General features: G+C 38.9%; 1 protein-coding gene across 1 annotated transcript in view; it reads right to left on the bottom strand.

Moving 5' to 3' along the window:
- Positions 1-7,549: 7,549 nt before the first annotated feature.
- cpt1cb (carnitine palmitoyltransferase 1Cb) overlaps positions 7,550-13,751 on the bottom strand; it is a 54,641-nt gene continuing 48,439 nt past the window's right edge. The window contains exon 19 of the mRNA XM_034710944.1: positions 7,550-11,077. Within this exon, the coding sequence (XP_034566835.1) occupies positions 10,958-11,077 (120 nt within the window). The 3' untranslated portion in view covers positions 7,550-10,957. The remainder of the gene's footprint in view (positions 11,078-13,751) is intronic.

The following is a 13,751-nucleotide window of genomic DNA, read 5'->3' as shown; positions in this document are numbered from 1 at the left end:
TGAATGTAGCTTTTCCTCATGACTCCGTCTAACCCCTCGCCTCCTCCCCTCGGAGCTCCTCCAAAACGACTACCCCCCCTCTGGATGCATAAATAAGTTGAAACAAATACATGAATTAACGGAATTAACACAATAAATCCGTTTTTTTTTTAATTGTATTATTTTCTGAAAATGTAATGCCTGAGGAAGATTTGAGAAATAATTATAACAATTTCAAATAATTATTCATTTTAAAATAACCTGATGCATGGGCCCTGTGTGTGTGCCTGCTTAAAAACTAAACGTATTTGGATAAGTTCTGTTCAATGCGCTTTACTGCCTTTTGGGCCTGTTTTACCAGGTTTGGCTTGTATGCTCTTTGCTGTACAACGGGGTATGGAAGTTGCAATTTGTGAATTTATAATGAAAAGTTTTCTTGAAAGCTTGTATTCAAACAAGATAAATAAAAATAAAATGTATGTGCGCTATAGCCTATCAGTTGAATAAGTAACCTTAATGCAAAAAGAAAAAAAAATTGCACCTCTTACTACAGCACCCCCAACTTAAAGCCACTTCCCACAGCTCTGCACTATACTGATATTTCCAAGAAGTACTAACATTTCTATCAAAATGGAAGAGGATGCAGCTGGCTTTTAAAAGGTGGACCCAGCCAAATTCCTGCAAGTCCTTGCCAACAATGATACTTTCAAGATAGCCTATTTTAAAAAAAGATGGGATTAAATTTAAGCTATAGTCTGTAATTGTTAATTAAACCTACATTTTCCAATATTGCTTATTTAGGCTATAAAAGTGACATATCATGCAAAATCGACTTATTAATGGTTCTCTACCTGAAATATGTGTCCGTGGCATGTCTACAAACCCCCCCGAAAATGAAAAAAAATCCATTCTGCCCCTGTTCTGATTTCGTTTTGGAGGAGCTGCGAGGGGAGGGGTTAGTAGGAGTCCTAAGGAAATGCTACATTCCAATTCAAGCTAGTTTTCCATGGCTACCAACCCTAGCTTTAATTCCTGCATTCTGGTGAATATTTGTGACCATTTGTGCTGGAAATTGAATTATGAAAAAACGAAAACTGACTATTTACTACTTTCTATATTATTGATTATATTACATAATAAACATAACAAAACATATAATGAACTACATGGGCAGATGTTTTATAAATTTTAGGGGCATCTAAAGGGCACCTTTTTTGAATTTTATGCATTTTAGGGACATCCAGAGGGCACTTATTTTTTTTTTATTTTTTTTTTATACATAGGTAGCGCATCTAGATGGCACTTTTTCCTGCATTTTCCTCTGAAAGGGCACCAGAGAGGGCAATTTTTAATATTTTATTTACTACAGTGGAATCCAAGGGGGAATTCAGAACGTTTTCTACAGACATAATGGCACCAGGGGGGGCACCGTGAGTGCACAACTGAATAGAGGCTATAATGCTTGACGCAACAGCCGCTGGTTTCATTCTGGCCATGAAGCTTTGCTGCATGTCTTTCTCTGCTCTCTACTCCTCATGTTTCCTGTCTCTCTTCAGCTGTCATATCAATTAAGACACAAAATACCAAAAAACATTTTAAAAAAGAATAATTATAATTGAAACAACAAGATAAAAATACCATTTTGAGCTAAAATCTTAACAACCCAAACAATTTGTCTCCCTCACTTCTGAAATAATGGCTATGGCCCTGGTGGTGGGGCATGCTGTAGGCTCAGCTGCAGGGGAGAGATGTTTGGGAGCAGTGCCGGAGTTAATTGACACAGGGGAAGACTGTTTATTGATTGGTCTCCACCTTTCTGTAAATGTGTCCTGAAACGAGTCGTTTCAGTTTTCAGTGTTTTTCATACGTCACAACGACATCCGGTCTTTAACGGAAGTCAGAGCTCGGAGCCTGTTCAGCCCATAGACTGTATAAAATACAACTCAACCCCTCCTCCGTTTTTCCATTACCTGCACACCTGTGTGCTAACAAGGAGCTTAGGAGGGAGGCGTGCTAGTTGTAGGCTGTCTTAATAAACACAAAGGTCGGTTTTACTCCCCACGTCTGCAGATTTGAAGATCTAGAGGGTGATTTTTATTTTTCATGGAAAAGTGCTAGCGCTAGTTAGCATAGCCACGTAGCTACATGTTCGTAGCTGTGTACCAAGACACACGTCGACATACTGACAAATAAAACAACAAGAAACACAAAATCTGTGACCAATCGTTCAGAAAGGTCCTGCTGCAGGCGCCTCTCCGTCAGGATCAGATTCTGGATCAAATTCAGAGGGTTGAAGTAACGCGGGTCTGTGGGCAGCCGTGTATATTCAGCCAACATGTAAACATTAAATCAATGTGCTGGACAGCCGAGGCCACATCCACTTCCTGAGGGGGCGTGGTCAGAGAGAAAACCGACTGTTCTAAGCCGGGCTGAAAAAGAGGGGTTTTCAGGCATGCCAAAATCTGATTTCAAAGTGTTTTTTTTAGCATAAACTTTAAAGACATGTTTTGGGGACCTCTTAGACCAATATATTTTGATGAAAAAGAGCGTAATATGTCACCTTTAATATATCAAACTTTTAGCATGGTTTTTTGTTGGTGTCAAAACACATTTTTTTTCACTTTGGGTGTAACTGTATTTAATATCAGAGTACAGAAATGAGTCCAACTATAGAGCTGGAACCAGAAAGTGATCAGCTCATCATTGCATTTTAGGCTATTGTGGTGGTGGGCAGGGGTGTAGCAGATGGGGGTACATGGGGTACACATCCCCTGCAATAACCACGATGCAGGGAATTAAGTATTAGATGCTCAGAATCAAAGAAAGCGGGTTCCCTTGGCCTAGCCATTTAAGTGTGCCCCATGAATAGAGGCATTGGCGTACAGGCTTTTTGGGCACCCAAATACCTGGTACTCACATTTTAGGGTGAATTTAGATTTACTGAGGCAGTGTTAACAAGAGGGGGGTATCGGGGACCACCCCCAGAGAATGTTGAGCCACTAACACTTAAAGCTGGGGTTGGTAGTCAGATTTAGATACACTTTTTGCTATACTGTTTAATATGATCTTTATGTCCCGATGGCAATCAATACATAATGTGTTCTTAAAAAAGAGCGAAAAAAAGCTGCTACCTACAGCCGAAGTAAACCTCGGAAAACACCAACCAATCCCTGCCATCAGGGGCCAAATTATGAAACCAATCAAATCCCATCCTGCCGCTCAGCCCGCCTCCTGTGCGTACATTTCATTGACGTAGTGAAAAACACAAACGATGTACTGAGGACTGGTTTTGAATCAGTCACAATCAAATGGTCGCGAATCAGTGGCGCTCATGCATGTGAGCAGGGGCGACGTTTTGGAGGAGCTGCGAGGGGAGGGGTTAGTAGGAGTCCTAAGGAAATGCTACATTCAAATTCAAGCTAGTTTTCCATGGCTACCAACCCTAGCTTTAATTCCTGCATTCTGGTGAATATTTGTCACCATTTGTGCTGGAAATTGAATTATGAAAAAAGGAAAACTGACTATTTACTACTTTCTATATTATTGATTATATTACATAATAAACATAACATAACATAACATAACATATAATGAACTACATGGGCAGATGTTTTATACATTTTAGGGGCATCTAAAGGGCACCTTTTTTGAATTTTATGCATTTTAGGGACATCCAGAGGGCACTTATTTGTTGTTGTTTTTTTACATAGGTAGCGCATCTAGATGGCACTTTTTCCTGCATTTTCCTCTGAAAGGGCACCAGAGAGGGCAATTTTTAATATTTTATTTACTACAGTGGAATCCAAGGGGGAATTCAGAACGTTTTCTACAGACATAATGGCACCAGGGGTGGCACCGTGAGTGCACCACTGAATAGAGGCTATAATGCTTGACGCAACGGCCGCTGGTTTCATTCTGGCCATGACGCTTTGCTGCATGTCTTTCTCTGCTCTCTACTCCTCATGTTTCCTGTCTCTCTTCAGCTGTCATATCAATTAAGACACAAAATACCAAAAAACATTTTAAAAAAGAATAATTATAATTGAAACAACAAGATAAAAATACCATTTTGCGCTAAAATCTTAACAACCCAAACAATTTGTCTCCCTCACTTCTGAAATAATGGCTATGGCCCTGGTGGTGGGGCATGCTGTAGGCTCAGCTGCAGGGGAGAGATGTTTGGGAGCAGTGCCAGAGTTAATTGACACAGGGGAAGACTGTTTATTGATTGGTCTCCTCTACCCTGTAGTATCATGCTGGACCTGGGAGAAAGATGGAGAGAGAAGGAGGAGCAAGACCAGGCTCCTGCCGTGTGTTAAAATGCTTCTGGAACCGAAGTAGATCTGTGCTGAACTATTGTGAGGAAATAGAGAGAAGGTCACTGTGGACATGTGTCATTAGGTTGATGAACCCATACACACAGTCATGTGTTACACTACATTTAATTTAGTTCTGAAACTGAAGGGTGACAATTCAGATTTGTGACTTGTTATTATAGGCTACATAACTGTTTTTGGGAGGGGGACGTAACCTCCTTTATTGATTTTCTATGGTCAGTCTAATTTGCTATGCATTTTAAAATGTTGTGATCATTTTTGGGGCTTGGCTCTATGTAACAAGTACCTTACCTTCATCTGTAAGAGACAACAGGATCAATCTTCTCATTACAGTCTCTGCAAGGGAGCACAAAGCAATATTAAATATAGCAGAACAGTGAAATGAGTTAATAGGACAAGCTTTCAAGACACTGAGATCTTATTCCCACCACAAAGCTATTAACTGTCTGGCACCATCATTTCCTTACGAGCCCAAAGTGCCCATTACCCTAACTGATTTGGCTTGCAGGATGCAGGCCTGCTTTGTGGTGCAAAGACTCCAGAAGTGGTTTGGGAGGCACAGCTGTCAATTATTTATTCCTTCTCCCGAGGAACCTCCTGCTAGCTTTGGTCTGGGAAGCAGACACCCTCTCTTCTTCTAAAGGTGCTTTTACCGTACCACAGGTACTTTCCCCAGCAAAAAGGGACCTTTTGAGGATCTATGCGCGCTTCAACAGCAGGGATCAGGGTCTAAATTTAGTTGTGGGGTAGTTGATCTCACCCTGAAAAGCCTTTTCTTGGTACAGGAATTATTGGACTGTATATATATATACAGTTGAAACCAGAAGTTTACATACACTGTATAAAAAGACACATAATCTTTTTTTCTCACTGTCTGACATTAAATCAGACTAAACGTTTCTTGTTTCAGGTCAGTTAGGATTACCAAAATTATTTCTATTTGCTTAATGTCAGAATAATGAGAGAGAGAATTTGTGATACATTTTATTATTATTTTCTTCAAAGTCAAAAGTTTACATACATTTCTCTAGTATTTGGTTGCATTGCCTTTAAACTGTATGACTTGGGTCAAAAGTTTTGGGTAATCTTCCACAAGCCTCTCACAATAGTTTGCTGGAATTTTGTCCCACTCCTCCTGACAGAACTGGTGTAACTGAATCAGGTTTGTAGGCTGTCTTGCTCGCACACACCTTTTCAGATCTGCCCACCAATTTTCTATGGGATTGAGATCAGGGCTTTGTTATGGCCACTTCAAAACATTGACTTTGTTGTCCTTAAGCCACTTTGTTACTTATTTGGCAGCATGCTTAGGATTATTGTCCATTTGGAAGACCCATTTGCACCCAAGCTTTAACTTCCTGGCTGATGTCTTGAGATGTTGCTTCAATATTTCCACATAATGTTCTTTCTTCATGATGCCATCTATTTTGTGAAGAGCACCAGTCCCTCCTGCAGCAAAACAGCCCCACAACATGATGCTGCCACCCCCATACTTCACAGTTGGGATGGTGTTCTCAGGCTTGCAAGTATGAACCAGAGTTGTGGAGGTCAACAATTCTGTTCCTGATATCTTGGCTGATTTCTTTTGATTTTCCCATGATGTCTCACAAGGAAGCAGTGTGTTTGGATTGTGCCTATAAAATACATCCACAGGTGTGCCTCAAGTTAACTAAATTGTTGTCAATAAACCTATCAAAAGCTTCCAAAGCCATCATCATCATCATCATCATCTGGGCTTTCCCAAATTGTTTAAAGGCACAGTAATCATAGTGTATGTAAACTTTTGACTTTGAAGAAAGTAATACTAAAACCTCTAATAAATTCTCTCTCTCATTATTCTGACATTTAGCAAATAGAAATAATTTTGGTAATCCTAACTGACATAAAACAAGAAACGATTAGTCTGATTTAATGTCAGACAGTGAGGAAAAAAAAGATTATGTCTTTTTATACAGTGTATTTAAACTTCTTGTTTCAACTGTATATACATACCCCAGGTTCAGATGCTAGCGTTCTGAAGTGCATGTAAAGTGTTTTAAAGATCTCCTCAAGATGGTGTCTTATAGAAACATAATCCCCCTGCCTACTTTGCTTTTTTGAGGTCTAACACTAGGTGGTTTCCCCCTCTACAAACTTTCCCCTCTATGCCCCCTGATAGAATCTTCAAGAACTAAATCCTAAAAGAGGCCAATGATCTCAACTGTGTCTCAATTGTGTCTGGTTAAGAAAGTGGCTGTCTTACATATTTTTGGAGCTGGAGGAGAAAGTATGTGGGCTTCATGTATGCTGTTGGCTTCTGCACATCTGTCTTGATCCACCTGTCAGACCTATCTAACAATCTGTCTGTCTGTCTGCCAGTAGCCCTCTCTGTTGCGTCGATGTGTCTAATTATCTCAAAATGCCACATCTAGCATCTTCACGTTATGGTTTTAAAGTTTGAATTATACGCAGCAATGAGTTGCTGCAGTATTCCATGGTTTGTTTATTTGAATGAGGTTTGATATCCATTCTGATAAATTGAAAAAATTATAAAATAGCTAGCCAAATGAAGATTTGACAGGAGGCAGTCCTCACTTTTGTAGACAAATCACAACTTTGTCAAAATCAAAAAGAAATAATTCAAGCTAACTTGGGACTGCATTGTAAGAGAACAGCCTGTATATCGTAATTAAATATGTGTGGTTTTTTTTTTCAAATTTAACATTACATATAACAGAGACTATTTCTGACTTTTAACTGTTTAACACATAAAGGTCAATTCTGAAAAGCCAGCCCCTTGATGTGGGTTCTTCTAGGGAAACTGATTTTTAGGGCAGTTTTGTTGTAGCAATTAAAGCCTACTAGCAGTAGGGGAGAACGGGGTTGGTTGTCACACTTTTTACTGTTTTGATGATTGCTCATCATCAAAACATCTTTTAATAGTCATTCCTACATTATTTAATTGAAGCTTAAGGTGTTGGCTTGAAATGTATATCCCTCTCATTTTCCAACTCATTGTAACAAAGAGGCAATTAACTATCAAAGACACTCTGACACATTGTGACAACCAACCCCATCACAGGGACGGTTGTCACACACAAGATAAACCAAAATAAGATTAAACACACAAATTAAGACAACAAGCATGAGGTCAAAGTGTTGAACTATGAAAGCAGTTTTTATTTTGCTTGGCAGTTGCAGCACACAACCAACTCTAGAATTCACAGTTCAAGAAAAAGACAGACACAGTTGCAGAGTATGGTCAGTTAGTATTTTATTTCACACACCATCACCATCTTAAAAAGGCCTTCTTCACTAAATCCACAACCGACATTTGAGTACGCTTTTGAAACAAAAACAGCAGTTAGCATCTCTTGGTAGTGTAAAACCGGTAAACATGGGATATTATATTTAAAACTACAATACCCACAAATTCATCCAAAATGCTTAAACATCACCATTAACCAAGACTTAAAACAACAGGTGTACAAATGACATGGACAATAAACAATAATTAAAAAAAACAGGCCAAATTAAAAAGCAAGAGAAGAGAGTCCTTTTATTCTCAGTTACTGTGATCAATGTCAACCTGTCTGCTGACCTTTGCTGTGCTGTTTTAGTGGCTCATTTCCATATAGTTGAAAACTTGAGAGCCCTGATCCAGTATGTTTTATCACATACTATGTGACAGTAACACACTGAATGAGGCTCAGTGGAAAAGAGTAAGGCAAGAGTCGGTAAGACTGGTTTGGGGTTTCATAGGCAGGCTGAGGCATTACGTGAAGCACCAAGTATAGATTTTATCTTAATGCCTTTATCTTGAGCTCTGAAAACTGCTACAGAGTGGCCTTAAATGTAACCGCACGATACGAAAAGTCAGTTTAGACGAGACAAAGGAAAACTATTAAACAAATATTTTTGATATGAACGCCTGCATCTGATCTGGAAAAACAAGTTAGACTCATCTAGTTCTGTTATTCCAAATGTTTGCACCTACTCTCGATCATGAAGAATCTCTCTGTAACCGGAAAACAAAACTTGATTATGTCAAAGTAGTAAAGCAGACACAGTAACAAAACAAGCCAATGCATTGTCTGTTTTCCACCGAAAGAAGCTGTTACAAGTTGACTGAAGTAGTTAAGTTGTATCTTGCTCCAGGAGTCGTCTTTACAAACTCTCTTAACTGAGGTGCATGCCTTGTTGCTGGTAACCGGCTAACCTGGCATTGAAGAGTTTGGGAAAGGAGCCAGAAATAGTTGAATCAGAGTTGGAAATAGAAGCCACTGTGGTCTGTTACATTGTTACATTGAGCCAACTATGTCTAAAAATAGATATCAGAAATAGCAACATGAGCAGAGGCATAGTGGACCCGCTATACACCTTCAAGTCCTGTTTACTTTCAAAGTGTTTACGTAGTAGTTCACTTGATCGTTCTTTTAACCACTACATCTCACTGCAGGTGAAAACACATGATGATGATGAAGCCAGGAACTATCAGTACATTCATATTTACACACACAGAATAAAGTTACACATGATCTGTTACATGTTTCCCTTAGGAATTGCATTGATTAGAGATTGCATTGAAACTGTTTTACTGTAGGAATACTTAAATTCAGGCACACGTGTGTTTTTTTTGAAAAAAAAAAGGAATGATTATTATGTGAAAGTCTGCATGGAAACATCTTCACAGAGGTGGTTTGTTTTAGTTTGTGCCAAACCTGTAAAGTAGAGTCCATACTGTCTGTCTATGCCCTTTGAAGTGTGCTTGATTTTAAAGTAAAGTTTAGGAGTTAGCATGAGCTGTGTAGCCTGTTCACTTTCACCTTGTTTGATGTGTTCCCGGTTAATCCAAAAAGGATGAGTGTTAGACTGAATAACGAAAAGACAAAACGACACATCAAGTGCTTTCATTCGACAGCAGTACATCTCAAACTGCGTCTAATGAGCTGAAGCGAATCCCTAAAATTACATTAAAAGTCTACGCCCTATTAAGCTAATCCATTAAACTGACGATATTAACAACAAAAGTTAAAAAAACAATAATAGAAAAAAAAGTCATCCACGTTTATTTCCTTACCTTCCATTCTTTGTACATATGGTTATAAATAAATGTCAGAGTTAAGTGGTGTGGTATCACCTGATCCTGGACAAAAAGGGTTAAAAGATAAAAGCAGTGAGGTTGTCTTGAGTACATGAATCATGAAAACTTCATGAAAAAATCACAGGGGAAAAATGTTTAATTGTTTTGTATAAACTGAAAGGACATTTTTCAGGAATTACGTTACCAGGCCTATGATTGGTCTAAATGTGGCCTACTCAAAAGAGCTGTGTGGTTACCCTGTTTTTTCAACTTCATTAAGATTACAAGCTTTACCCTTGCTTGACCATCTCCATAGTGCTTCACAAAGGCTCAGATCAGGCTGGCCGCCTTTCAGCTGTCACTATCTGGGACATTGGTTTGAAACTTTGGGAAACCACAAGCGACTGCAATGTTTCACAATGAGAGAAAACATTGGTTTGCTGCTTGCTTTACTTCTATTTCACTGTATGTGATAGAATGCAGAACTTTCAACTTTCCTGTAGTATTTAAAGATGATAGAAGTATCTGAATCCTCCATCCTCATATGCAAAAGAAAGAACAATGAGTAAAATGCTTCATTCAATGTTTAAGGGCAGATGATTTTTTTTTTTTACATCATTGCTGTTGTTGACAACATCAGGCAGTTAACTCCTCATCCACATAAGGATGCATATCTTGTCCAAAGATCAGGTGACTGACAGATGTAACTCTGAACATCAAGTGGAAAAACTTAAAATGGGCATGCTTAAACTGGGTCTTTCATTGTCTAGTTTAAAAACGTCCAGTCCCAGTTGAAACGCATGAAATTAAATGAAAATAGCCTTTTTGGTCAGAGGGCTCTTCATATCTTTCCCTTTATCCAACATCTCTGCTTCAGTCTGATCATGTGTTGTTTCAGATGTTTCCAAAGACCTACATGCACTCTCAAACTCTAGCATAAAATTGCAGTTTTAAAAAAAAAACACTTTAGGTCCCTTAATGCTTTTTTTTTATGTGTTCGTCCAAATTCCTCTGCTCTCATTCTCCCCCTTAAGAATCCTTCTCAAGTGATGACCTCTGCTCCCTCTTACTTAAAAATGGCACATCATAGGTTTCATAAACTCAAAGAAAGTAGGGATTGCAAGCATTTTGCATTCACGTGTTGCTAAGCTTAATCTCGCTGACATGTTACACATGGATCTTTAACTACATAAAAAAAAACAAAAAAAAAAAAACACTGACATAAGTTTACATTTTGATGCCAAATCTATTTATGAGCTCCTGTTGATACAGGAAGGCTGGATGATTTTAATGGTGAATTAGAGCTTCTGAGGGTTGTGCTCTCGCTCAGGCATGTCTGTTTTTTGTCGCTGGGCTGAATGTTGAAGAAAGTTGAAATGCAGCCACAGACATCAACAAAGATCTTCTGTGCATGTTTGATTCTGTCCGAGTGTGGCCTGAAAGCTTTCTTATTGTGTCTTAAACTTTAATAAACACTTCACATAACAGATTACGAGTTCTGATTAACGGTCTGCCTTTGCTTAGATAAGACATCTGGAGGAGAGCACTTGTCCCTGGGGTGAGGTGCGTTTGGCTGTATTCAGAGGAGCTTCTTGGCCTGATGCTGGGCTGGGACTTTGGAAGTTTTGGGGTCAGTGGACAAGAGAGTCATGATGTCTTGGAGAGCTTGACTTATCTGAGCTCCGAATCTGTGCGAGTCCTAAAAGTGAAGAAAATACAGTTTTAGATTGACAGTTTCAAAAAAGGGAAGAGCGAGGAAAAGGGACTGTGGGTGGATAAGTGAAAGAGGAAGGAGGTGACGAAAGGATTAAGAGAGAGAGGAAGGTGATAAGTGGAAGTATTACAGGACTCGTACTACAATTTTAAGAGTTTTATCTACTCTAAAAAGTCAACATAAAAAAACATGAAGACACAAGGAATAACGTTTTCTGGGGGAGATTTGTTTGAGTGAAATCATAGATGGTCATGTAACAGGGTTCAGATTTAATCAAAGTGAGTATCCATAAAAGAAAGGTTGCAAAAGCATTCTGTTGTTTCTCTCTGTAAGAGTTTGTTTTTGTTCTTTTGAAGAAAATTGGAACGCACCAAAATTGAAATCAGCTTGTTAAACCTTGGCAGTGCATCAGCTAACTTTTTTGTTTCCTAAATGCACAACATGAAAATATGTCTCACAACACTGTGATGAACGCAACTCAGCAGAAGCGATCAATACACAGTCACACCCTGTGTCCCAGTTTGCAGATCTTTCTGGATTGGAATCTTTAATTTTCTTTTAAAAGTTCTTGGGGTCATTTATTATGTTTGGGGTGTCAGAAGGTATTAGGAATTTCCAAATCGCTTAACAATATCTTCTTTCTTATGGCCTGCTCACTACTTGGAAACAGATCCTCCTACTTACAATCAAACTGTGTCTTAACTGAGATGACGGATACGCTTTATTTAGAGAGAATTGCATTGATTCTTAAAGACAGACTTGAGACACTTGAAAAAATGTGGCACCCACTAATCTTGAAATAATCAACTCAGTGTATACATTGTCAGGGGGCACTCTTGGGAGGGGTGTAGTTGGGATAAGCTCTTCTGCTGTCTGACAGTTTCGCCTGATGCTTCCTGGATCCATTACTGAACTGCCTCAAAAACCTGGATGTCCTTAAACTTTTAAACTTTGATGAAAACAAGACTGAAATTATTGTGCTTGAACTAGGGATGTTAATGAATCGAGTATCCATTAATTGATTGTTAGAACAAACATCACGTGGTCTCATATTTCGTTCAGCTATCAGGCATGTGTTTCAAATATAAAGCATGTTGTGATGTGAATCAGCGGACTAAAGGTGTTGTGCACGGCGGAGACGCTCAGAAGGGTGATGCGACTGAGTGACAGGGTTCCAACGAGCGCTTTTTTTTAAAATCTGCCGCCGGACTGATTATGACCCGGTTGCACTCCCAACTGACCACGTACACATGCTTATTTTTCTCACTAAGAATGAGTAGACTGAAAACTGGACACTGTGAGTCTGAAATATGTTTCTATTTAGTGCTCTTGTTGCAGTAAATCCACATGTTGTAGACTGAGGCTTCGCTTTATATGACTGTATGTCCACTGGGATTATTTTTATGAGCCTGCTCCACAAGTTGATATTCAGTGTGTTTAACATTTTGTACGCCTCAATATGATCCGTAGATATTCAATACTGTCAGTTATATACATTGTGTTGCTAAGGAAAATTTGATTTAGGGGAAAAAACGCATTTGGCATTGTTTTTGTCATGGAAAACGTCTATGGTTTTGTCAATGGCTAATCGATAATTGATCGTTAACACTTCCAAAGATCAATCACGGAGATTACTTAAAATTGATGTAGGGATGTAAACAATTAGTCGAGTATAGATTAATTGATTGAAATTACTCGAAACACGCATTTTTGTTTTCAATTTTCCGTCACGGGGGACAAACAACATGGTCTCATATTTGGTTCAGCTATCAGGGAGGTGTTTTAAGTTTGAAGCATGTTTTGATGTGAATCAGCTGATCAGCTGTGTTGTGCACAGCAGAGATGCTCAGCTGGTGGCTGCGGGTCAGGTCTCCACGTGCGCCTTTTAAAGAGGATCAATATGCAACTGCTGCAAACAACGCCACGGACAGTGAGCCTTCACTTTATAAGACTATGTCCGCAGATAATATTTTTATGAGCCTGATCGTTGATAATCAGAGTCAAAAATGTTTTTAAGGGGCGCTGGTGGCCTAGCGGTCTAAGCGCCCCACATACAGAGGCTACAGTCCTCTTCGCAGGGGTCGCCGGTTCGATTCCCAGCTGCGACCATCTCCTGCATGTCTTCCCCCGCTCTCTCCCCACATTTCCTGTCTCTCTTCAGCTGTCCTAACGAATAAAGGCAAAAAGCCCTAAAAATATAACTTAAAAATAAATAAAATAAAAAATGTTTTTAACATGTTGTACCCGTAATCAATACTGTCAGTTATATGCAACTTGTTGCTGTGGAAAATATGATTTAGGGGGAAAACAACTTAATTGGAATTGTTTTTGACGTAAGAAAGCTCAATGGTTTTTTATTGATTAATCGATAATTGATTGTTAACATTTCCAAAAAATCAATAATGGAAAATACTTAAAATTTACATCCCTAATGTGAAGGCTTTGTGACTATCTTGTTTGCCCTAATTGAAACACAACACGAAAATGTGTTTCCTGTAATTTGCTGCAATTTCTTGTTATTTCTTGACAGACTTGCGGTACCTTACATTAGCTCTTTTTTGTCTAGCTTTGTGAATCCTTTCATGAACAAAGGATCCTGCTATGAATCCAGAAAAGGGAACTGAAAACAGCAAAGCAATGCACAGTCTGTGTCCTTTGT

This window comes from Notolabrus celidotus, chromosome 20 (genome assembly GCF_009762535.1).
Source record: "Notolabrus celidotus isolate fNotCel1 chromosome 20, fNotCel1.pri, whole genome shotgun sequence".
NCBI lineage: Eukaryota > Metazoa > Chordata > Actinopteri > Labriformes > Labridae > Notolabrus > Notolabrus celidotus.
This window is presented reverse-complemented; position numbering and strand designations above follow the sequence as displayed.